The sequence below is a fragment of the Ursus maritimus genome, unplaced genomic scaffold, assembly GCF_017311325.1.
Source record: "Ursus maritimus isolate PB19 unplaced genomic scaffold, ASM1731132v1 scaffold_21, whole genome shotgun sequence".
NCBI classification, from domain to species: domain Eukaryota; kingdom Metazoa; phylum Chordata; class Mammalia; order Carnivora; family Ursidae; genus Ursus; species Ursus maritimus.
In genome coordinates, this window is record NW_024424564.1 from 40336361 (window position 1) to 40363323 (window position 26963).

Below are 26963 nucleotides of genomic sequence, written 5' to 3' on the forward strand. Positions count from 1 at the left end.
TGTTTTGAACAACCAACAATGTTTAACTGTTTCCCACTTTCAGAAGGAAATGTCCTTCCTTACAGACCCCTAACCATTTAGAATTACTTTTTTTGTCATTGAAACTGCATATAATACTGTTGTGAGAGCAAACCTTCCCTCCTTTTTCTTTTTTAGGAAGATACTTAAAATTATCATCCTTTATACGGTTTTGGAAAATAGTCATCAAGTCTTTAGTCTTATGGACTTTGTGGTGCTTTCATTCTACAAGAAGCATTATTACCTTTCCCCCATCACAGCTTCTTCTAAGCCGTGGTATTAGTACATCAAGGCTATGTTTAAACAGTAAAGTGTCATTTTGGCAGGAAATGAAGTGGTGCTAACAGGAATCAATGCTCTGTCCCAGGTGCCTGGAAAGAATTAGATACCATTATAAATATTTGTTTAGCAAAGGATAAGTCACATGGACCATACACACAACTTAAAGCAAATGGGATTTTACCATTACCTGAGTTGTTCTAGATAAAGTGTTTTTTTGCATACATTCTCTAGAGTAGAGATCTCCATCTGGTTAATTACAATCAATATAGGATGAAGTGTGATTATAAGGTTGCAGTGAGGGTAATAATGATTTTTCTTCTATTTATTAATTTTATGATTTTATACTTTTGTAGAACAAAGAGATATTTTACCTTTTATTATTATTTTTTAAAGATTTTATTTATTTATTTGAGATAGAATGAGCGAGAGAGCAGGAGCTGGGGAGGAGAGGGAGGAGCAGGACCCTGGGATCACGACCCCAGCCAAAGGCAGCCGCTTAACCGACTGAACCCCTCAGGTGCCCCGATATTTTACATTTTATATACCTACGTATTCTGATAGTTTTGCCGAGGGTTTCCAACAGTTACACACTTTTTTTTCCCACTCTGAGAAGTTGTATGTTGGGGAGTCTTATCTACCTGTCCTGGTTATAAGCTTATCATTAATATCACGCTACCTTGCTTCTAAGATGCACATTTTCTTCCCTTTAAAAAAAAAGGAGCTTCTTATTACAATCACGTGTATACTGGATGTAGTGTTTCTGACGTCTTTGCCTACCCCCACCATTGCACGTATTAAAGAGACGGTACCCTTTAAATGAGGGACATTTGCAAACTGAAGAAATGGTGTGCTGACTTCCTTTTGGAAGGTAGCACCAGGCATCTGCCGCCGGCCCCGCTGGGATGCTAGGTGGTGATCCCGGCAGGGAAGCGGCTCGGAGAGTGCCTGGCGCCCGGAGCAATCAGGTGAAGTGTTTGGAGGGTTCCTGGTGGCTGATTAAAATCAGTACTCATTAGACAACATGTTGCTGTTTTGAAACTAGTTACACACACATTACTGTGTTTTGTCTTCTCAGCTGCCTTTACCCGCCCAGTATTAGAAACCGAAGCAGTGATTCGTGACCTTTGGAAGAATAATCTGAGCAAGGACTTTGCCTTCCTGTTCCCTGCTGTTCTTTCCCTGCCACCCGGAGTGCTCCCTGAGATGGAGCGGGACCGCCTCTGTCCCCTCCGCTCTCCCTGTGGATTGCGTTCGATGGCCCTTCATCTGTCTGCGGAGGACTCACGGTCCTCATTACGATCTCTGCCAGCTTCTCTAAGACTTTGCAGTTTCAGAGTTTCTGACCCCTCTGGTTCTCCCATCCCCTGTGCCCGACAAAACCCCAACACATCCTCTGTACTTTTCCATGAACCTGAAAATACGAAAATCAGGATATTACTTCCTTTCTAGACTTTCTTCCAGATTCTCATGCTTGTTTTGACTCTGGAATAAAACATTCATCCGTGCGGGTTTTTGGTGGCACTAACCCTTTGCTTATGTTTTCCTATTAAGACATTCCTCTGTTCTTATGTTAAGATTTTTTTTTTTAATTTTAGGATTTTGCTTTGTTTTATTTTGTGTTCTCAGATTCCAAAGCAGTTATTTACTTATTTATTTATTTGAGAGAGAGACAGACAGACAGCATGAGTGGGAGGGGCAGAGGGAGAGGGAGAGAGAGAATCTCAAGCAGACTCCCCGCTGAGCACAGAGCCCGACGTGGGGGCTGGACCCCAGGACCCCGAGATCATGACCTGAGCCGAAACCAAGAGCTGGATGCTCAGCTGGGCGCCACCCAGGCGCCCCATGATAGTTTTAGTTTATATGATTTTAATGAAAGCTGTGACAGTCTTCCCTAAAGAAAGGAATGAGGGTTTGTCACGAAGTTAAGGTTTGGCCAGAGCCATACAAGAAATTGTTTGAGGCGTAGTGTTGATTATCTTTACCCGCTGCTTTGAATTTGCAGTGCTGCGGATCTTACACTGACATCACCAGGGTGCAGTGCTCGCCGTTTGGGGCAATAAGGTTTCCTGCAGGCTTATTTGCTTACTTTGTAGCACCTCTTTCTTTATTTTCACATCTCTGTGACTTGGGCAGAGGTTAGTTTAATTCCCATCTCGTAGATACGGAAACTGAGATATTAATTTCTAATTAAATCGACTGCTAATAATGACAACTTAGCTATTTTTATGTACCGGACTTTGTGCTACGTGTTGACATGCATCTTTAAAAAAAAACAAATCTTCACAGTAATGTCAAGTAACAAAAGACAAACCCCCAAGCTGCAAATTTACATCCGTGCGTTTATTTGGGGTCTTAGGGATTGCAATCCAGGAGACAGGGGATTCCACCGAAGTTGAAAACACGCTCTGGACGGACAAAGGAGGTTAGAGTTTTTACAGAGGAAAAAGAAGACTTACGTAAATCGTTTTGAAGCACAGGTGTGTGGTCCCGGTTTAAGTACAGTTACATTCAACTACGTGCCACGGGCTGCTGGTGCTCGGGTCAGAGAGAAAGCCCGTTTATGTCCGTTATGACAGAAGTAGATGCCTTGGCTTTCAACTGAGTTTAGCAAACAAATTCTGAGAATTTGGCACTGAAGATATGCGTGAGCCCGGCCTCCTCAGTGTCCTCCCAGCTCCATTTTCGATAACTCTCTTAGCAGTGCCCATTCCATTTATTCTCTCTGTCGTACGTTAACTTTTGAGAAAGAGCCTCTTATTATCCTCATTTCACTCAAGGGAGGGAAGTGAGGTTTTAAAAGGTTAAAAGATGTTTAATGCTATGTCCCTAGTAAAGTTGGAACCAAGGTCTGTGTCACTCAGATGAGGATAGTGGGAGGAGGAAGTATGGAAACGAGACCGACCATGTTGGGGCAGAGAATCTGTGATGAATGGTAGGAATGGGTCCAAAAGAGATGGGTTGTGTTTGGCATGTGGGTGGGAAGCAGAGATGGGGGGAGATTCAGTAGCAAATAGGAGCAGAGTAAGAAATGCATGTAACTCCCTTGGGAGCTAGGCTGGTGTCCTTGAGACTTCTAATTGACGGAGGATATCACCCCATTTTGTCTTATAATTTCGCTTTACTTTGTGACGAGTGCACCGTGTGACTTAGAACAAGGCCATGTGGACACCAGCTAAGAAGGCATGTGACTTTGAAATGAAAATATTTCCCAATTGTTAGTTTATCTGTAAAATGAAGGGATTGGATTAGGTGATCTGTGAAATCCCTTCCAGAACCGACACCTTAAAATTTATAGGAATTGTTAAAAATGCGCAGAATAAATTCAGAACTTAAGTTTTGAATGTAATAATTTTTCTACTCTCTTTTTTCTTTTTTCTTTTGAAATGACCTTTTTAAAAGGCATATTTTCAACTTGTCTTTTCTAGAACATTATTTTAGATGGGTATTGGGTTTCACATTTTTGTTGTAATTCTATCACAATAATGCAAACCTTTTTTCCCCCCTAGGCCCTGCAGGAGCAGCTAAAGATGTGTAAGTAGTTAATATTATGATTTTCTAAACTCTTTTGGAGGAAGACCCTGTTTTTCGTGAGTGTGACCTTCTGACAGATGCAGGTGTGCCTGAAAAGATACGGGAACACACACTGTATTATGCAAAAACCAAGACAGTCATCTAGTTTATAACCTAAGTGCTATTTGAAGAATATCATTGTGTTATTATTTATTCTGTTGTTATTTATTCTGCCTTTCAGTTGCCCTAGCACCGTAACTCAGAACTTCAAGCGCGGGAAACATTTAATTGTAGTTCCTTCCCAACTTGTGCTGAGATTTCTTCTAATTGAAAGCAGGGGGATATGGGAGAATTAATTAAGCTCAGCACATAGCTCCTGTGACTATGTTAGAGGGAGCCAGTGGGGAGAAGCTGGGGCAAGCATGTGTCAAACACACATTGTATTGTTTTAAAGCTGATGATTAGATATCTAAGTGAATGTGTATGACCATTCAATGTAGTCAGTATTGACTTGGTATTTACACCACAGGACGTTTAATCAAGGGGCAGCTGTCTCCCAAGGAGATGTTTCTGGAGCTCAGGAGCCCTTCCAGTATTTCCATCATGCCCCTTCTCTGCATCTTTCCACACCTCATCTAGGACCGTAAGGACGTTGCTGTAGTTCACTATTTAAGAGTGTTTGTGGTTACTCCATGGAGAGTGGATGGACCCGTGCCCCACCCACCCACCGTTGGTTTGGATGTTAAGACGGATGGTGCCACACGCACACACACACACACACACACACACCCACCCCAAGGAGGGCATGAAGATTTCTTACTCACATATAATGAGGATTTCTGGGGGAGCAGGGTAGGCACCCTACTGGCCCATTCATCTTGAGTGAAGGAAGGGGAGCTGGAAGTGGCTTTGGTTTTTATTGTGGTTGGGAGTGGGGCTGGTGGAGGGATCCTGTGCTTGGGGAGAGGTTTGCATGGTTTTATCATCCCCACCAGCACAAAGGAAGGAATCCCCTGGCTTTCTTATCAGCTTACACTGATGTGAGGCAGAAGGGGGAGCGGTTGGACTTGAAAGCTGTCAGTGGTCAAACATCAAAAATAGAGTCAGATTTTATTATTATTATTGTTATTTTAAAGAGGAATTCAGAGAAGATGAGAATGGAATTGTAAGGTTTTTCAGGAGTTAAATATGTATTTTCTATGGGACTTTAGGTCCCCAAGAAGCAATATACATGGTTTCAAACTCCTGGTTGCAGTACTTGAGTTTATTACCGAAGCAAGTAGCAACAACCAGTTCAGCCTTACCTCGTGTCTTTCACTGCAATATCTAGGTCTCTCTGTGAGCCTCCTCCTTCCCTTTCTATACCTTGTTGCCAGATTCATTTCCTTAAGCACCCCCTTGCCCATGTAGGACCTCTGCTCAAAAACATGCAATTATTCTCCATCACCCTCTGGACTGAGCCCAGAACCCTTTGGGAACAGGAAGGCCATTTATGTTTGCAGCCTTTCTTTGACGGACTCTGCGTGAGGTGGAAGGGGCACTGCAGTTGGGGTGAGCAAGGCCAAGGCTGAGAAGGGAGCTGACGTCCCGCACTCCGAGACCTCTCGCAGGGGCCCAGACTGACCTCCCATGTTCGGCCTCCATTTTTGCTATTCCCTCTGCCTGGAATGGCCTTTTTCTCAATTCCTTTTGCAATAAATAAATAAATAAAGCTAGCTATTCTTCAGGGCTTCTGTCTTCTTTGCAAGATGAATTTCTTGGATCTCTCCATTGGATAGAATGTCTTTTTCTTCTGAACTTTTAGAGCATTTTCCACCTTTCTTATGACACATCATATGGGGCTATATCGTAGTTATTTATCTGCTTGTCCCTCTTGGGCAGCGGGGGAAGTGAAATGTCATACTCATCTGAATGTCTCCCAGTTAATTAGTATCATGTTTTGAATGTGGTGTTTAATGAACAGTTGCTAAATGAATCCCATTATATCTATTCAAGGAGAGATTGATGTCTTGACTTCTTTCTTTCAGAAGCATGGACATTTCTAATAAAATTTAGTGATGCCTTTGTCAACAAAATGAACTCTTCCACGATGTGAGATGCCACTTAATGGCTTTTCAAAATCCTGAATTCTCTAGATTTAAATTTTCTGTGACTCTGTATACCTCATTGTATGTCCTAGGAGGAAATAATTTTATTTAATAGTTGACCCTTTTAGAAATAAATGTAGTAAACTAGAAAAGGTTAAAAAGAGTATAATAGAATTATTTTTTCCTTGCACAAAAGGTGTATTCAAACATGTTCTTTGGCTTTTTTTTAAGATGAAGGTATAGATTTACAAGTCTTGACTATGAGTGAACAGGGAGCTAAGAAATTTAGACAATTTAAACTTTTTATTATAAAGATCTAAAATTTTCTTTTTTAATCTAGAGAGACTGATCCCAAACCAAAAGAAGTGGCCAAAATCACATAATGGGTGCTAAGAAGTACACAACTTCACATAGGGGCAGCCACCAAATTATACAGGCCACATAAGTCTTTTGTGGAGGGGGGGGGTTATGGTTATTTTTAGAAGAGAGAAATACTGTAGTTACTTTCAATATAACACAAAATCCATTCTCTAGGGAAGGTTTGTGATTTTTACTCTGTCTCTCCTCTTTCCTATTTCTTTGCCGATTTTCTAGAGGCAAGAAGCCAGGATATAATAACAGATAAAATGACACTTCTGCCCTTAAGTAGGTTAGTGCCTACTGGGGACCAAAATGCAGTGTAATAAGTGCTAATTATTGAGATAGTCAGAATTTAATGCTGGTTTGGGTCTTGAGGGATGAATAAGAGTTCGTGCAGAGAAGGGAAGAATAGCAGCCCAGAGCAGAGGAAAGAGCATGACAAGAGGTCATGGCTGTAAGAGAGCCTCAGCTCTCCTGCAAGGAGCCTGGTGGTTGGTTCTGGAGCCCGCGGGGCATGCAGAGACAAAGGGTGAGGCCACCGGGCTGGAGCTGGCTTGTGAAGGGCATTTGGTGCCAGGCCAGTAATTCCACTCGATATTGTACACATTCAAGAGCCATTGGGAATTTTAAGGTGGGGGGACGCAATGATTATGTTTGAGCTTTAGGGTGCTCAGTGAGGCGTGCGAGGTGGGGGAAGGGTGGAGGCACAGGAAGGGAAGGCCGTGAGGCCACCAGAGGGGCAGAGCTCAGACAGTAGCAGTGGGGCAGAGAAGAGCCGAAGCGTTCAAAGTACTCTTGGAATATGATGAAGATTTGTTGAATGATGGACCGGGGAAGAAAAGGAGAGGAAAATCTGAGGATCACGCTGCGGTTTCAAACCTGAGCCGAGGGAAGGGATGGCTGATAATCCAAAGAGGTCAGCCGGGCTAAAGGGGGAAGAGAAGCCACCTGGCGTGGTGCGATGCCCACACCGGCACCTGGGGGACTGTAGTTTCCATCGGGGGGTGTGAGTAGTAATTGAGCGAAAGTGGAAGTGGGCGAGGAGCGGGGAAGTGGTGCGCGGCCTCTCATCTCGTGGTGTTTGGCAGTAGGGAGGGCAGGGTGTTGGCAGGTTGCAGACGGTGATGTGCAGAAGTGCTGAATCACCGTATTGTGCACCTGAAACTCCCTTTACACCGTATGTCAACTAACTGGAATGTACGTAGAAGCTTTAAAAAAGTTACAAAGAAGAAAGAGAAAGCACTTTTAAAAATATATTTCTGTTAGAAAAGGGATACCTAGAAAATTGGGAAATTTTTTTTTTTTAAAAAGAAAACATCAGCCCTTATCAATACCACCAGAGACTGCCACCATTAACATTTTACACGCTTTTCTTCCATTTCTTCATTTCTTCTGTTTCTGCCCAGTTGTGTGCATGGATGATTTTGCCTGTGGAAGTTGGTTTTGCTTTTTCTGTTTATTTTTTACACACCCGTGGACTCCAGGGTAGGAATCAGCGGAGTGAGACGCGCCGGGGGTGGCTTGGGAAGAGGGTCATCTGTGAGGACGGGGAACTGTGATGGAAATAAATTCCAGAATAGGCGGGAAGGCTCAACAACTTACAAGGTTAACCTTAGAGACTTGAGATGAGGAGGGAAGCAGGGGTGAAGATACACAGGCACAACTCCCTTTTTATTGTGTCTTGCTTTATTGCCCTTTGCGGATAATGCATTTTTTACAGATTGAAGCTTTATGTCAGCCCTGTGTCAGGCAAGTCTGTTGGAGCCATTTTTTCCAACAGCATTTGCTCTCTTTGTGTCTGTGTCACGTTTGGGTAATTCTCACAATAATTTCAAACCTTTTCAATGTTAGGTTTGTTATGGTGATCTGTGACCAGTGATTACGACTTGCTGAAAGTTCAGATGATTGTTTTGCATTTTTTAGCAATAATGTATTTTTAAATTCAGGTAGATACATTGTTTTTGTAGCTATAATGTTATTGTACACTTAATAAACTACAGTGCAGTGTAAACATAATTTTTATATGCACCGGGAAACCACAAAATGTATGTGACTCGCTTTATCGTGATATTGATTTTATGGCTGTGGTCTGGACCCTAGCCTGCGTTATCTCTGAAGAATGCTTGTATAGAAATTTATTCACCATAACACAGACTCATGCCATCAGCGAGTGACTCTTTCTTATTCTCTCTCCCTCTGTCTCTTCAAAATGAAATCACAGTGCTGTAACATGCAGAATAAAATAGACGTGAATTCCATGTGATGACATCTGGCTGCTTTCACAAACCTGGAAAAATCAACTATGCTTTTATTTTATTTCAGTGAATTATCTCAGCTATTTGGCACAAACAGTTTGCATTGGGATATTTTTGGTTGGAAATGGCAGAAGTCCAGCTTAAACTGGCCTAAGCAAACAAACAAACAAGAAAGGAATTTATTGGCATGTGTAGTGGAAAAGCTCCAGGGGTTTGGCCCCAGTCACGGCTGGGATCCAGGTGATCAGATGACAGGAAGAAACTCATTTCTGCTTTCTTGTTTTGGGCTCCATTTTTAGGATGCTTTCCCCAAGTGGCGATGGAGATGGTCATCTCTTGTCTCCTATCAGCTTCATAATTCCTGTGGAAAAAGAGCTTTTCTTTCCCAGTAGCGTGATCAAAAGTCCTAGGGCTCTCCCTGCTACAGCATGAGGTCACGTGCCTCCCTCTGACAACCAGTAAGCCAGGGGAACGTGGGCTTCTCATTGGCCAGGCCTGGGTCACGTGCCAGACACTGGGGCCAATCAGCATCGTTCGTGGCGCCTGGCCACGTGGTCAAAATCTGGGAGAGTGGCTGAAGACAGATGCGGAAGCTGTTACCCACGTGGAAGGCCCTTAAAACTGGGCAGGCAGAAACGAAGTATGTTCTGCAGTAGGTCGGTTAAGCAATACGTATAGAAATATTACAAACACGTTTTAGTAAGAACAGTATGAAACAAGTTGGCACTAATTTAATGTTTGCCGTTGAAAATAAAAGAATAGCCACTCAGTTTAAACAAGGTAATTCAAATGCGTCTTTCACTTAAAGCTCGTGGCATTTCATGAAGATTGCTTTCTTGACAAAGCAATTTTACTGTTATGAAAGGTAGTGACTCTAGAGAAGACTGTCTCAGAATGAGTGAGCAAAACACGTCGAAGCGCCACCTTTTAAGATGAAATTATGAGTCTTTCATCTTGAGTGTCCTTGGGATCCTTTACGGATTTCTCATGCCCAGGGCACCTGTCAGCTGAGCCCTCGCTAGTCCTCGTTCCAGACCTGAGGGTATCTGATGGGCTTACTCCTCTGCGGAGTAGCCGGAGGTTGCGGAGACTGGCGGGAAGCAGCATTGGAAAAGCATGCGTTTTGGCAGCAGGGAGCCCTGCATTTGAATTTCCTGCCACCATTTACCAGCTGTGTGATATTCTGTCCCCAGTAATCTTGGCCGTAAAATGGGGATAATAATAAGTGTACAGGGCAACCATCTTCATCCCTATCATCATTACTCTGTTATGAGAGCTCCGCTCTATTGAGGACTGCATGCCCTATCATGATTTCCAGCACTCTGCATTATCTCATTCTGTGCCCATGACGATCTGATGGAGACAGTAATGCTGTTTCATTTTACAAATGAGGATATGGGGCACAGAGAGGTTAAGTAACTGCTCAAGGGTTGTGATGGTTATTGGTACAGTATATTTAGTACCCCGGGATAATACTTGGCATTATGCTTTCCTGCTGCCCTTAAATAGTAGCTAGGATTGTTAGATGTTTTAAGTGTCGTTGAAAAGACTTGGCAGAGGCTCTGTCATGACTATGACAGTAGAAGAACCAGTGCATAGCTGAAGTTAGGAAGTACACAGTCCCATTCTTGGCCCATCAACGCATGGTCGGATTCTCCTTAGGCAGGGCCAGTGCAGTAGGAACAGGAAGAGAGAAAACAGATGGGCATGTTCATCCCGGGACAGAGAGAGATGGGTGGTGACCAGCAGGTGTTGCCAAAATGCTTGGCTGCAAGGGACGTGCTAGGGAGGGGGAGACCGTAAGGGGCTGAAGAATGGGGAGAGCGGAGAGTTTGGCTGCACTGGAGGCTTCTTAGGATGGAGGGGAGGAGGAAGAGNGGAAGGATGATTTTCCCCCCCTCTAGGGAGTGAGATTGTCTACTGTAAAATGTCAGAGGTGCAGTAGTTCCAGGAACTAAGCTCCTCAGAGCAGTCCTGGGAGTGAGTTATTAGCGTAGCAATAAAAGTTGTTGGAATAGAGGAAGTCAGCAAAATGTGAAGCAAAGGTCGATTGGGTGATTTTCATGGAATTTAAAATTATCCAAGATAATGATGGTTCAAAAGAAAACCTTTGGGTCAGGGCCAAAAATCTTTAGGGTATTTGGGGCTGCTGTCGCAGGATTCCAATGCCCAGAGGAGAGGGTTTGAGTGAAGGTGAAATAGGCCCCATCTGAAAGAGCTCTGTGGAGAGGTTGGGAGCCTGCTGGCTTCATCTCCTATTGGGAGACACTGGGATATTTTGAGCAAAGTGATACCATGAGGGAAAAGCAAATTTTCTTAAGGTGGGCAGGTGGGGAGAACATTCCTGTCTTTAGCAAATGATGCTTCTACAGCCAATGTCAAAATAATCCTGAGCGCCGTGTGCTTCTTAGAAGGAGAGCAGGAGGAGGGTAGGGAAACCGCACATTGGCTCTTGATTCATTACTTCCAGACAAAGAGTGAACGTTATTCATATTTTCCAGTAATACATTCTGGAAGAAAGAAAGGGACCCATATTGGCCAAGGGGCTCACAAGGAGAGAGATTTAAAGATAACCGTCCAAAGGAATTTTGGAATTTTGGAGAAATGAATGAGACGACATAGAATCCAAAATAGGCAATGATAAAATATTAATCCTGTCCAAAATCATATGTAACTAAGTTGTAGAATTGTTTGAAATCACCCTAAAAAACAGGAGCCATCATAAGAACATATTATAAAGAAAATTAAATGATCATACTTTATCTGGAGAGCTGTAGTGTCGAGGAAAGAAACATTGTGAATTAATAAGCCTATTCCAAAATATTATTGTGAATGGCAGCTAAAAATAGGTAATTAGAGTTACGCACATGGTCTCCAGGGGTTTCCATATTAAATTTTCTTGTTTACAAATCAAAATAAGTTTGGCCTCTTTAGTGACACTGCAAATATGAGAAAAGAAAAGAGTGCATGCTGTTTTTCTACTTCTTAGATTATCACTAGTAAGAATAGTTCTATATTTAGAACTTTCTTCTTGATAAACAAGTAAAAAATAAATCATCTCTTTGCCACATAACTATGTTCACTCTGAAAGGCTGGGGAAATGAGAACTTGGTGAATTTTAAGGCAAGCGGTAGCCGGGCTGAAACAGGAGATGTTAATCGGAGCGGCCGGCTGCTGGCCAATATTTATCACGTGTATTTGTTCTTGAAAGCGCACAGAACGTATCCGTGTCACGGTTCCATTATTTTACCTTTGAAACCTTTTTTTTTTTTTAAGGTCCCTTGGGATAGCTATTTTATACAACCCAGAGACCAAGCAAATACAATGACAAAAATATTTTGAGTACCAGGTATTACTGAGGAAGAAAAAGTAGTGGCTTGTATTTGATAGAGTAACTCTAAATAAGGTTTCTCTTCATTAAAGTGATAGTTAATCGATAAGATGAAAATCACAGTAGAATAATCGAAAAGGTTGAAGTGTTCTGTTTGGATATTTGGCTTTAAACAGGCATTCACAACTCTATTCGTGCAGAACGGAGAGGCAGAAGGGAGCCAGCCTGCCCCGAAGAGCCACCACAGACACGTAGCTGGTTTTGAGGCAGCTCATTTTCTGGAAGCTTGACTGTAAAAAAGTCAGAGCTTATTTATGTGTAGAGAGAAATTCAGCCTCTCTGGTTCATTCAGCAAAGGTCTACATAGCTGGTGTGAAGCAGATGGCTGTGCCGTTCCCTGGAGACTCTGGACCAGTGTAGACATTCCATCTGAGAAGGGTCGGGAGAGCGCCATGCTGGGGCTGATGAGCCCCCCGGAAGTGGGCTAGCAGTCTGTGACGGAAATGCTGAGGTAGAAGAGAGCAGTTGTGAAACCTGAAGTCATCCGACCGTAAGCTGAGCTGTGGTGGTTGCCGTTGGTCGGTTGGTTTTCTTTTTCTTCTTTTTCTGACATGCCTGTGGGAGGGCCATGGGTTGGGTCCATTTTGGTGAGATAGACATCACCGAACAGTCTGCCACTCCGCAAGGGTGTGTCATTTTAAAGGATCCACGGAGCACTTATCTTTTCACCCATCTCCAAAGGGGGAGAGGTCTGTTGACTTGTGGTCCACCCTCAGTCACACTTGTCTCAGCAAACGTTTTTGATGCCGTGGCCAAGATCCTGAGTCAGAGCCTGTGAGCATGTCCTCTTACTCGAGGAAATTATCGTGAGTCTCAGGGGGCAGCTTTCCCCTTGACGCACGCTTTCCCTGCGAACATCTTAGTCTTTGATGAAAGAAGCTCAATCTTTGCCAACAAAAGGAGGCCCTATTTGAATGAAATGCCCACTGTGTTTCTTAAACCCGGTGCAGAATTGTTCGTACATGTTCCACGTGTTGGTTAGAATGTTTCTTGTGGCTTCAAAGGTTTTTTCCTCCTAAGATGGGATGTGAGTTTATGGTTAAGATGATTTCATTGTTAACATTTTGTTTTGTCAATGATGATATCACTTTCCACACATTTTCATGAGCTGTGTATGATCAGAAATAAAACACTGTCTCAGGACCAGAGAAAGCCACTTACCTGCAGACCTTCAGCCCTGCTCGCTCTGGAGAAAACAAGTGCATCCGCGAGGGTGCTCTGTAGAGAGCAGCTCACACGTAACCGGAGACTGGAGCGCGTACTTGTTAAAATTAATTCCAGTCTCTTAGCACTGCTTTGCTCCTTTGCTCTCGGCATGACAGAAGTTAAGTCTTCCTTCTAAGACTGGTCCTGGGCACAACTGCGAAATGCACCCTGAACCCCAGCTCCTAGTTCTAGCCCCTTCCCTCTGATCCCTTTCTGTTCTCTCTCCTGTGCCTCCCCCATCAGTGAGAATGAGGCCCATGTGACTGATCATTGAGAACTTGAAATTATAACTGGAGCCAGTAAACGAAACTATATTTAAATCTTGGCCTTTCTAGACCCTTAAATGTATTCAAATAGGTGTTTGCTTACACCACTGAATAAAAAAAATCCTCTTCACACTCTTCCTTCCCTCCCATTACTCTTCACTGAGTTGGGGAAACGGGGGCCGAAGGGGGCCGTGACTTTCTTGTCTCGTTGCATTGGGGCATTGAAACTGTGTCAAATGAAAGGACTTTTTTCTGTTAGTTGTTTTAGACTCAGTTCCACACTATAGGGAGCACTTCATAGCTTTTCAGTTGCTGGCTTGGCTAGAGATGGCTGGTGTGGCCTCTTCTGGTTCTCACTCCTCTCGTGAGGGCACTAGACTGGCCTAAGTTAGAATTGCGATGAAACGAAGCTGACTTACTTTCCCCATCTTTGCCAGCCAGAAACTTCCAGTTTTCCCAGGAGTGCCTTTGGGAGAGGGGTGGGCCACAGGTGGGGCGGCGTGGAGTTGGGTCCCCTCACCTGGGGAGGTGGCCTTGTTAGGTAACGTTTGTACTCCAGACCTACTCCAGCCACCGCTTCCTGCCTGTGGATACACAGATAGAGTCAGAGCTCCATGTGCTCCCAAGGGACAGACACATGCAGTCTGACCTGAAAGCAATGAGCTTATATTGCAAAATAATTGCAGGATTTTGTAGTTTTTATTACCAGAAACCAAAGGCATGTGTGTGGAAATGGGATTCCAAGGGTGGGAGGCCAAAGAGGAAGGAGTATATAGACTGAGTTAGACTGAATTTATTGATAGTATTGTATTTAACAGAAGTTCTGGATTTAATCATTTAGGTGCATGGAAGGGACTCTAAGAGGTTAATTACCCTGGTTGGTGAAACTCAGATGCAGTGAGCTTACACTCTAAACGGGGGTGGAGTAGGCTAGAACTTTCGTGCGATGCCGGAGAGGAAGGAGTCCAAAGGCTTAAGGAGAAGAGAATGTTGGTGTCAATTTCTCAAGGATGTCCTGCTCCCCACCGCAGAGGATACCCTGTCCACTAAGGCTTTGAGAAATTTGAGGAACGCATAGTGAGAGGGTGTCCCCGATGAGCTCTAAGGTGGTGGTCCTCTGTAAGGGGGCTGACAGAGGAGACACTGCTGCTGAGATGGGCTCTTTATCTCACTGGGCGTAACGGGATCCCAGGGGACAGGATCACATTTCTACTAAGCAGTAGAACTTAACCACCCGAGACAAGATGGGCACACTTGCTGTCATGGACAGAGTTGGGATGAAGGGGCAAAAGGGCTCATCCTGGAAGGAACTTTGATGATGGCTGGTTGACTACGGTCTCCCTAGGGATAAATTAGAAGGACAACCTTCTACTTTTTTTTTTTTAAGATTTTATTTACTTATTTGAGAGAGAGAGAGAGAGAGAGAGAGCATGAGCAGAAGGGAAGGGGAGAGGGAGAAGCAGGTTCCCCACTGAGCAGAGAGCCCAACCTGGGGCTTGACTCCAGGACCCTGAGATCATGACCTGAGCTGAAGGCAGACCCTTAACTGACTGAGCCACCCAGGCGTCCCTGAAGGACAGCCTTCTAAAGGTTCATTTTCTCCCTCTCTCTATTTTTATAAGAAGAAAACTTTTGGTTTGTAACCAGAAAACTAACTTGAGTCACCACAGTGGAAGGGCATAGCCCCTGAACCTAGTTTCCAGACCCAAGTCAGACTCCCAGTGATTGAGGCCATGTTGCTTGAGGGAACTTTCAACATTGCCTCCTGAAGGTATGGTAGATATTTCTCCACATCGTCCTCAGAGGGACTCGTGTCCATTTACTGGAGCAGTTGTGTCCAGAACAAAAGGAAGGACCTGAACCTTTTAGTCCTTTCTAGATACTGACTCTGAACTGATGTTATTATCTGAGGACCCAAAATGCCACTGTGGCCCACCAGTCTACGGGTGAGCTTATGATAGTCAGGAAATTTGGCTACTGTTCAAATAATACTGTACCCAGTCGTCTGGAGACCCATGCTCTGGTTATTCCTCAGTTCTTGAATTCCTAATCGGAGGAGACATGTTTGGCAACTGGCAGAAGCCACCCATTGGCCCCTTGACCTGTGAAGTAACAGCTGTCATGGTACAAAGGGCCAAGTAGAAGTCCATGGAATTTTCCTTCCCTACCAGAATAATAAGTAAAAAGGGATACAGCATCTCTAGGGGGAGTTGCAGAAATGAGTGTCAGCCCCGAAGACTTGAAAGAATGAAAGCACACTATACTTCTCACATCCCCATTTGACTTGCCTCTGTGGCCCGTGCCGAAGGCAGGTTTATTTCAGAAAGTGACTTTGATTATTGTAAACTTCATGAAGGGATGATTTCAGCTGCTATTCAAGGTGTGGTGTCTTTATTGAAAATAATCAACATAGCCTCCAGCTTCTGCTGGGAACCTTTGGTCTGGCAGGTACTTTCTCTCTGAGCCAGTTTGCAAGGATTACAGAAGCAGGTTGCTTTTACCTGGTGTGGCCGACAGTACACGTCCCCGTCTTACCTCTGTTCCATAGACTCCCCCTGCTCCCGCTCGTCCTCTGTTCTGCAATATCTTGATCTTACTGATATCCCTCAGCCCATCGGACTGGTCCAGTACCTTGACCTGACGAACAGCAAATGATAAGTACGTTAGATGCTTCGGTAAGACGTCTTCAATCCCGGAGGTGGGAGATAAACCCCATTCTTGCTACCAAGTAATGTATCGGTTAGTGTCCAGACAGAGAAGAGAAAATACATTAACTACTTTAACAGAGAGAATTCACTGTGAGGAGTTGGTTAAGCAGGTCTGTGGGGATTTGAGGATGTGCGGGAGGGGGATTGAGAGATCAGGGATGGTAATAGCAGGAAATGGCTACCATGCCTCAGGCTGGGGTGACAAAGGAAGGAGGTTGGGGTTATCAAAATCTAGGAGTTGGAGGAGAAGGAGAAGGGACCCAGACTTCCGAGGCGTACTGCGAGGTCAGGGCTGTCACATTTGAATTCAGGGCTTGTTCTGGAAACTGGAATCAGCTGCGGGGGTGATGCAGACGGGGGCAGCAAGCAAAGCTGGAAAGAGCAGCCCTCTGTCCCTCCTTTTGTGTTTCTGTCTCTCTAACCCCCCTTTGATGGAACGTGGTAGGGAGCGCCGTGGCAGAGGACTCGGCGGTGGGAGACCATAGCTGACAGTTACCGTTCACGTTCTGTTTTTAGCTGATTTGGTTATGGTGGCTGGTCCATTACCTCCTGTAACCCTGTTTTGGTTCTCCTGATAGAAACCTTATTCTCGAGGTTTCTTTCCTATTTCTGATACATTTTCCAGTTTTCGGTGCCTCTGCTTGTAGGTGTCCTGGCATTGACTCCTGAACTGTTTCACAACTATTCTTTGGGAGTGGCTTACTATCATGGGAAGCTTATCCTGGTTGATGTGTGTGCATTTGCTCCTTTTCTAAGGGAGCAAGATTATGGGTCGGCTGAGTTTATAGAGATATTTGGACCAGTTAGCTCCTGAGGGGTGTTTGTTTTTGTTTTATGAGAGAGAGAGAGAGAAGAGAGGGAGGGAAAGAGTGTAAGCGGAGGGGACAGGCAGAGGGAGAGAGAGAATCGCAAGCAGGCTCCATGACCAGAGTGGAGCCCTATGTGGCGCTCGATCCCACGATCCCCAGATCATGCCCCCGGTGGAAATCAAGAGTCGGACACCACCCAGGTGCCCCCTGTTGGGTGTTTTTAAGTGCATCAAAGCAGACTGCCCTCTTCCCCAGGTCATGGGCCATGCTTTGGCCTTGGCTTCACTGTCGATCTTTTCCAGAAAGTGACAATTCCGTCTGCAGCTCTTCTCTCTAAGGGAGGCTCCAGGGTGGAGTCATTTCAGCCTTTGTCCTTCCTACCCTGCATTAGTGCTGGCAGAATCTAGGGTAGTGATGCCTATTTCTGAGGACCTTTTAGACCATCTGTCCGCGGCTGCTGTTCTCACAAAGCCGGGGGAGGTGTGGCTGCGCGTTCTACCCTTCCTTTCACGACCGGCCCTGACTTGGGGCACAAATTTAGCAACTGAGCCGCGGTCACAGCTGCAGGCCTCGCCAGAGCCACTGCCCCGCCCACTTCAGCTGTAGTGACCAGAAAAGAAAAATAATCAAGTCGTCCGTGAAACCCAGAAATCCTCCGTGGTGGGGGATGCTCTGGCCTGAGCATGGTTCCCAGCCTGGCCTTCCGCATCGGTCGGGTTGAAGAAGGACCACAGAGCGTTCTCACTACTTCAGAAACCGAATGAAAATCGGTATGTGCTGGAAAGGAGATGGCGCAGGCTTCCCAAAATGTAAATTTATTCGCCTTTGATTCAGAGGACACAGGCCTGCTCCTCGGTCATCCCAGGCTCATCAGAAGCTCTCTTTGGCACATGTATGTCTAAAACAATACCTGCCAGGGAATTATTAAGACAGTTTGATAAGAAAATGTTTCAAAATATGTTTTATGAGGAGGAAAAAAACCCATAGTGATTCCTTAAACTGGTGTACAGGTGGGGCAGCCCAGATATTCTGACAGCCAGGGCATTCTTCCAAACTGACAATTTCCCCAAGGGTGAGAATTCGGAAGGCTTGGTACTACTTAGCAGAATGCTAAGTTCAACAGCACCCCAGGTTTCAGCTGCCCCAAGATAACGTCCACTTCCCTTACCAGTAAGAAATAGCCTTTCAGGGATCTTTACTGCTGCTCGGTGAACCATTTCTTCTTCTAACGCAGCCGGGGCAGGACCACATCACCCCAGTTGGTAGGACGCTGTCCTCCTGGACATGCGCAGAGCAGCATTTGGTCCCCAGGCAGCTAAACACACCAGCTTGGACCTGTGTGTTCACAAGGAGATTGGTTTTAGACCAACCACTATTTTTTTTTTAAAGATTTTATTTATTTATTAGACAGAGATAGAGACAGCCAGCGAGAGAGAGAACACAAGCAGGGGGAGTGGGAGAGGAAGAAGCAGGCTCATAGCGGAGGAGCCTGACGTGGGGCTCGATCCCATAACGCCGGGATCACGCCCTGAGCCGAAGGCAGACACTTAACGACTGCGCTACCCAGGCGCCCCCTAACCACGATTTTCTGATTTAAGCTCAGTCTGGACTCGGTTGTCTGGATGAACACTTTCTAACATAACTGTCCGTCAGAACAGTTTTTTGGTACTTGGATACAAAGAGCTCTATAGCAATTCAACAAGGTCTATGAAGATCAGTTGTCTGTGGAACAGCTAGAAGTTTCTTCTAATGCTAACAAAATAGCGACTAAGACTCTTACTTAAGTCTTGTTTCCCTCTCTCCTCCAGTGGGATGATAAAAATTGGAGGGATCCAGCTTGGGAGATGGGGGTGTTTCTCTGATACACCTGGATGTGGGCGCACAGGTTATAAAACGGGAGTCAGAATCACACAAACTGGTTACCTGGCTATGTGACCTTGGCCATGCTACTCAACCTTTCAGAGCCTCAGCTTTTCATCTTTAAGATGTGGCTGGGGTGCCGGGGTCGCTTAGTCAGTTAAGCATCCGGCCCTTGATTTCGGCTCAGGTCATGATTTTGGGGTCCTGGCATCGAGCCCCATGTCGGACTCCACGCTCAGTGCGGAGTCTGCTTGGGATTCTCTCTCCCCCTCTCCCTCTGCACCTACCCCTGCTCTCGCTCTCTAAAATAAAAAGAAGTTTTTAAAAATGTGGCTCATCCCCGCTGTGCAGGATTGTGATGAGGATGGAAGGAAACCATGTAACAGGACTAGCACGTGCATGTCCAGCTCCCCAGGAGGCTGTGAGGGTGCCGTGATGCCCGGAGTTTTTGCATGAGTGGTGTGGAGGCTGGCTCTGGGTCAGGAGCAGCCACCAGGCTAGTTTGGCACTGGCGGTGTTTTTACTTTTCCATCTTCCTATATGAGAAGCCAGTGATGAGTTAGAGCATGGAGCATTGTTTTTGGTGTCAGATGGGGTTTCACTGTCCGTCTTACCTGTCGGTCTTGCATATTTATTAATTACGTGGCTCTGTGGACCTATTTTCCCAGGTCTAAACTCTCAGAGCTGTTGTGAGAAAAAGCACTGATGCCATGAAGCCATGAAGTCCTGTATCTGACATGCTGGAGAGACTCAGTGATGCCGCCATTTTTACCCACATGGTCTTCCTACTGTAGAATAATTGCTTGTGAAAGGAACGGATGAGGGAGCAGTCTCATACGTGGGGGCATAGATACAAAGGGAGGCATTGTAACTTATTTGAAGGCTTAAAAGAGTAGACATCCAATAAGTCTTTATAAAAGGTATTGTTAATGATTTAGTAATATATCTGAAGCTTAATTTATGATCCAGGACATATGGTGGTTACATTATCATTTCCCGCAAGTTAGGTATACAGGTCGTTGATTGACTTTGTAATGGAGAACGCAGATTGGGTTTCAGGGTATTGAATACTTTATAAGGGATAGTAGATCAAGAAATAATTTACTGTTTTCTTACATTTGGGAAAAGTAAAATATATTTTAAAACCTTTAGTATGTCCTTAAGCAGAATTAGGCGAGGGGAGAAAGAATTAGAGTTGGATATGAAAAGAATAGCTGTGTCAGAAAATGAGACATTATATGCGTCCCAACCTACCAGTAACATGTAGCTTCAGAAGCAATGTCATGATGGCATTAGCCATTTGGGACCGAGGTAGACAGTTCTAATTTACTCCAGTGAGTTAGTCACCATCGTTCTCCTGTTATCTGTACTAACGGGTTATAAATCCATTTTAATTAAAAGCAGCGAGCAACACTTTGGGATACCACTTCAATAAGCATAACCCCATGTCTAATGCAGTATGACTTTGACACCTTTGAATGAAAAAACGATCCAGCTTTAGCAGGAGATGAATGAAGTTGACCGTTATCTGGTGAATTTAGGTTGTGTTTTCAATTCGGATGAGTTAGATCTCAAGGTGGATTTTGTATCAGAGTATTAGCTGTGGGCGCGGCCAGTGTACAGTGGACGATTTCCAGATCTACACCTCCCTTCTTTACAGGCTGGAGACTTACTGGAGGATGCAGTGAAGCAAAATCTCCCGTCCATACACATTGGAAACATTCACGGAGTTTAAATGGGTGAAACCATGATTAGACAATCCCTAAAATTAGAAGATTCAGAAGCTGTTTAGATGTTTTTGTTTTTTTTCTTTCTTCTTGGCTGAAGCCCTTTAGAATTACATGTTGGGTTCAGCCAGATACATTTGAATCATGGGGGATTTTTCATTAAAAGAGTAACTTATGTATGCTAACTAGTGCTTGAAGCAAAGTTTCCCGATCCTTTTAGAAATATGCCAAGGAGTATCAGTAGAATACGAATTCCTCTCATGCAAGGAAAGAGGCTATGCGTTTTAAAATGGTGATTCCCTCTAAAAATTTCCTTTTAAACATTTCCTCCTTCTCTGTGCAGATCATGTATAAAATGGCTTTTTTTAGGCAGAAGGAAGTTAACTGGACATGAGCTCTTCTGCACTAAAGAAATCTTTCATACCTCAAGCTGTGCCGCTAAGTGGCACGAGGATCACGAGGAGGGGACCTTGGGAATCATCTGGTCGACCATCTTATTTTACAGATGAGATGGGGGCAGGCAACTTGCCCGCAGCCTGTCTGTGCTGATGGCACACCCATGACAAGAACCCAGGCTTCCTGATGCCAAGTTAATGTGCTTTTTGCAATCTTGGTTGCCCTCTGTATGTCCTTTTTTAAAGCAGTTGGACTTTTTGGCATTTGCTGGATTTGCACATTTTGTTAAGTAGAAAATGACTAATTTTTTAATACATGAATGACTGAGGTGGAAACGATAGTGTGTTACAAAAATACTCGATGGCAGAACCTGAATAAACAAAATTGACTCCAAGTCGGTAGCCTGCTTTTACTCATAACGAAAAATGAAGCGTCTATGTGTCCGAATGGCTTATAGCAAATATTTTTGACCTTTTAGAACAGAAGAATCGATAACGGAAGATGACAAGCGGAGGTATGTCTAGCATTGAAGCTGGCTTTAATTTGAATAATTTTGGCCATCCTCCATGGATTAATTTAACACACGGATATCATTTAACACTGTATATAGTACATTATCTGTAACATAGATTATACCCGGACAACTTCTGGCACAGAGAATACAGGTAGGAGCATATGATCTGAAAAAGAACTTGCCTCAGGTTCATAATCTTTGCTTTCAAGCAAGCTTGTGTTTTGTCCTGTGCACATGGCCTGTGCTGGTTTCTATCCTGTGGCCTTTGGATATGCTGTTCTCCATAACGGATGACTTCATTCATTCTCCCCACCCACTCCACCCTCCCTCGCCTCCTCTGGTGGACCGCAGCCTATTCTCATTACTCATTAGCTCTCTCCCCGCTCCTTTTGTGTTTGTATCTACCTCCAGGGAAATGTTCTGCGTGTCCATAGCACCTGCCTCCACGATGACCACTCTGAATTCTTGATGAATGTTGACGGAGTAACTGTAACATGTTACTCTGCGGATACTTATTACTGTACTAAATTACAAAAATCCCATTTCTTTTCCTCTTTCTTATTCCAAGTTAAATATCTAAAAATTCTGCTCACTCAACATAGCTTTCTTTTTTCATCTAGAGCTTCTTTTTAACATAGAAAAAATTATATTTCCAAGGGCAATAATGTTCCCAATTCTACTTTTGAAAAGTCATGAGTTATTTTAATAGTTCTGCAATTGTTGGCAGTACTCCATGCTTCTGTCACTTTCTGCAAATATAGAGTATCATTGACATTGGTCTGATTTTTCTCTCTCTGCTTCTTTTCATTAAGAAACTATGGAGGGGTATACGTAGGTCTGCCATCTGAAGCTGTCAATATGGTATCCAATCAAACAAAGACTGTACGAAAAAGTAAGTAAAATCGTGAGATTTACTTTCTCTAAAGATTTATTTTTTTTGTTTTGTGAAAAATATGAAATTTATATTTCAGCTTGCCTGACTCAACCTACACATTACTCAGTTGCAGTTAACCATGTAGAAAAACCATTATCTGCTCATCGTAATCATTTGCTGAAATTGCCACCTACCTGATGAGAGTAGTACAGAACAAAATTTAGCTTCTATTTGTGGCTATGTTCCATGGATTAAAAAAGTTTTTTGCCACGGCTAATTTAAATTTATTGTTAATTTCAGTGATGATCGGTATGACAATGAAAGCAAATGTTTCAGTAAGTTTATGGAGTTTTTGTAGAAATAAAGGTAAATTCTCATAACATCTTCCTGTAGTACACTGATAGCAGTCTGATGATTAGAGGAAAATCAATTGCATATTGTATAATTTAATGAAGTGAGGCCCCTTTTTGTTTCAATACGTAGTAATTGTGGGGCTAATGTTTGGACAATAGGCATGGACAACAGCAGCCTCAGAGCTGGCTTCTTGCTTAAACGTGTGGCTCCTGGAACAGACTGCTGGTTTCCCAACCGCTGTACAGTTGTCTGATGCATTGTTTTAAAGAACTGTTAGTATGTTTCATTTATGTACAGGCTCTATTGCCTTATTTGTAACGATATCATAGTCATTTGTCCCTCATTGCTGTTTCTCTGCATTCTGATCTGGACTAGCAAATACATATACGTCACTGCTATTTGTCATTTTATAGGGAACTAGGCTATGTTCTTTATAATCTGAACTTTTAACTTTTCTTAATTTTCCCTTCAAGATTAGAAGAAAATACCATGACTCCATAATCAAGAGGTACTGTATTTTTTCTAAATAATCGTATGTATTTAGCCTCGACGATGAATGAATGATAAATATTGTTGCTAGCTCTAAGAAATCTTGAACTTCAAGATTAAGGGGGGTCTCATCTTGTGGTTAAATCTATGAAATGGAGCATGTTATACTGTAAAGGGGTCTTTGATAATGAGGTCAGTTTTCTTTGCAGTTAATTTTATTTTTCTTTTCATTTTGGTTCAATTGCAGCCCAGCTTATTTAATAAAAGCAAGCTAAGTGCTTGTTTAAAACATGAAGGTTTCACTCTTCATTGCCAAAAACTGAGGGGCTAAGATTTTGGACACGACAGATAGGGAGGTAGAATTATCCTGAGACAAGCAAGAACAAGGACAGGAGAAAGCACACGGTCCTTTATTAACCCTCTGTGTGCCAATTTCTACAAGATCCCGTGCAGCATTTCCATAGAAGCAGAAAGTCTCCGTTCATCTGGTCCAACGACGCACAAGATGCTTGGATCCCCACTGCCTCTCGGTCTTGCTGATGGACAGCCGGCCTCTTTTGAACGTCCCATGATCAGGAATGCCCCATCTCCTGAGATAGCCCATTCTCTTTAGGGAGTCAGACAACCTTGGATTTGAATTCAGGCTCTTTCACTTACTAGCAGGGCAAGTTACTTCCCCCTCGTAGCCTCCATTTTATAATCTGTTAAGGACTTGAAGGTGTTGTTAGGATTCAATATGAAATAGGTGGTTGGTTTTGTGATGTTGTTAGGATTCAGTATGAAATAAATGGTAGTTCCAGTGATCGTTGTTTTCATTGTCATACTATTCTGTTCTGTAATGAGAATCCAGCCTTTGGCAGACCCAAAGCAAAACTGACTTGATACAGAACCCACTTCTTGCTCAGAGCCAGTTCCTGGAGTTGGTGTTTGGGATGGGGAGGGGTCACAAAATAAGCTTACAGATGAAGACAGATAAGCTTTCACGCTGGGGGAGAGGGACACAGAGACTGTAAGCAGTTTTTTCCTGACAAGAAATACAACAAACTTGGGTAGCCCCTTCTTCGAAGCCTTTCTCCTCAAGGTGAAAGCACTACGGGTCTTTATTCCCTAGTGCCCATGACCACATTATAGAGTGTTGAGTTTCTCTTTGGGAATTTGCTGGAGATTTTCTGTTGCTAGTATTTTTAAGAGTTCTAACCCTTCAGGTTCCCTTTCCAGTTTTCCACTGTGCAGAAGTACTTTTGTTATTTGCCACAAATAGAAAAGATAATCTAGCTGAAAGCAAGCATATGTTACCCTTCTGGAAAAAGGTTGCATTTCAAAAAGCATGGGAATAGAGTGGAAAGAGGTGTCATGTAGATAGGTATCAGGAGGTGCGGTGGCTCTGTCACTAACACAGGACCTCAGAGGAATCCCTGATCTTCTCTCAGGCTTTCTCAAATTCGGTTTTCTCAGGAATGGTTGGACAACATGGTTGTTCATCTTTGTGCGTGGATCTAAAATTCCCCGATAACAATTTAGCAGTCTTGCTGGTCAACCAGCCCACAACCTTAGACTGCTAGCTAAAGCATCTCTTTATTGCTCATGACTATAAGTTTATATTATTTTATTGCTATCCCTCTCCCTTTGAATACCCTGAAAAGTGTTCTCAGTTGAAAGGCTGTTCTTTTTCCATGGTTGCTAAGTACTGTGGTAGTTCACATGTCTGAGCTCATGGCTTTCTGGGCTGAAGTTATTGGACAGAGGGGCACCTGGGTGGCTCAGTCAGTTAAGCATCTGCCTTCAGCTCAGGTACGATCCCAGGGCCCAGTGGGGAGCCTGCTTCTCCCTCTCGCTCTGCCATTCACCCTGCTTGTGCTCTCTCTCAATAAACAAACAAACAAACAAATCAATAAAATCTTTTTAAAAAAGTTATTGGGCAGAAACCCTGAGGAGAAGACTGTCCTTTGCAGAGGAAGCTATTTTTTGGAAAGGGTCGGAGACACTTGTTTTGACCTAACATGTCAAATCTCTCAAAATAATGCCACCGAACTCCCTCAAGGACCAGAGTTCAAAGTTATTTTGGTGACTTTCTGAAACAAATTGAGGAATGATTGCAGAATCTCTTACAATACCTACATCATGGTACAAACGTGTAGTTTCTTCTACAGATGACTCTCGGGTGAGCGTTAGGCCCACCTAGATGTGTGGGCAGGGAGGAGCTGACGTTGTGCTCCCAGACGCCCGTGGAGGGACTGGCTGGCGCGGATTCCCTGGGGAGAGCTGGAGAGAGCCTGGATGGCGACCCCTCCCCCAGCAGGGGCTGACCCAGTAGCAGAGGGCTGACATCACAGCCTGAGCAGTCTGTATCTTTAATTTGGGTGATGTCGGTCTGGGCATTATCACATCATATTTTAATTCTAAGTTCATCAGTCTCTCTCCCCACTGCCCCTTGTCTCTTAATATAAAGTGTCATCAGTGCTTAGCGCTGTGCCGGCCATGTATTCAGTCTTAAGTATTGAGTGAATCTTGAATGTGTGTTTTACTGAAAAGAAAAATAGTAAATAATTCATAGGCTTAAAGCTGATTTTTTCCCCCTAAGTTGTCCTTTGTTAAGTTTGCTAACTCTTTTCCCTCTTGCTGTCTATTGTCTTCACAGCTTGCTCATTAAGATTTGGAAGGAATTGCACTCCACGGGCCGTCATGATGTGCTCAGAAATTTCCAAGGACATTCTAAATAGTCGCCCGCTCCGCCTCCCCTCCCCACCCAAATTCTCAAGTCTGTAGTTGACACCGTGGGTACATGTTGAATGTTGTGGTACTAGAAGGGAATCGGGTAAACAGTACACGGGTATCTGGAACTTTCTGGGGTCCTCCTGCAAGAGACAAGCTGACAAACCGTTGCTGTCTGGAGCTGGCCTGCTGTGTCTGGTGGTGTTTTCTCCCTGGCCATTCAACACAGCTCATGAAAATCATGTCTTTTCACTGATACTTTTTTGATAGTTTTTATATAATGAAATCCGTATTCTATTTATAACTTCAGCTAAGAAGGCACTATAAATGAACTCCCTAAAGTAATATATTTGTGGGTTACCTTTCACTATTTCTACGTTACATTAATTTTTAGCTGTAAAATGGTTAAATTGATTCTTACTGTTCTCTTTTTCCCTTTTTTACTTTTTGGTTTTCAGCTTTCTGTAAGTGTCAGAGAATGTCTTCTATTAGGAACAATGTATGACCTTGCAATGTTGAAAAATAAGCCACCAAAATTTGCATATGCCCTACACACGTTTTGATTAACTTTCCATTTTCTTTAGTCGAAGGGCGATGTCAGCACGAATCCTTCGCAGTCATTGATTCTTTCCTTCTCCTTTGTGGGATCCCGGCATCCCCATCGTGTTAATCCTATACTATTTTCAAGGACTTGTGACTGATGGTTAGTGGGGTATTTGGAAAGCTCTTAATTTGAGGATAATCACGTGTAGCCATTTAGTACTGCAGCATAGATTACTCGATTTACCAATGTATTTCAACAATTAAAACATTTTTATCCCTCTTTACCTGGATTTCGTCATTGTTTTTTTAAAAGATCACTTTGAAAGAAGTCGCACATGGCATTGTGGTATCCAGATACTATAGCAATATGTAAAGCTAATGAATAAATAGGTTACCTTGAAAAACCAAAATTTTTCATAAGAAGATTATCTTATAAATCTGGTCCATATGACAGCCGTAGGGATATCAAATTGGGAAAATATCAAGGTGATTTTCTGAGCAGGTGGTGAGAGCTGAGCCTTGGATCTTGCTTGGAGCGGTTGCTGGCTGTACCCGGGCTGTGATGAGCCATGGGACCCAGCTCCGAGGAGAAAGTAAAGCAA

At 43.7% G+C, this 26963-nt stretch overlaps 1 protein-coding gene across 1 annotated transcript in view; it reads left to right on the plus strand.

Annotated features, from left to right (window-relative positions):
- CUNH12orf75 (chromosome unknown C12orf75 homolog) overlaps nt 1-26645 on the plus strand; it is a 36210-nt gene extending 9565 nt beyond the window's left edge. The window contains exons 3-7 of the mRNA XM_040637415.1: nt 3807-3831; nt 21354-21389; nt 22202-22281; nt 23091-23125; nt 25745-26645. Of these exons, the coding sequence (XP_040493349.1) occupies nt 3807-3831; nt 21354-21389; nt 22202-22281; nt 23091-23095 (146 nt within the window). The 3' untranslated portion in view covers nt 23096-23125; nt 25745-26645. The remainder of the gene's footprint in view (nt 1-3806; nt 3832-21353; nt 21390-22201; nt 22282-23090; nt 23126-25744) is intronic.
- The last annotated feature ends 318 nt before the right edge of the window (nt 26646-26963 follow it).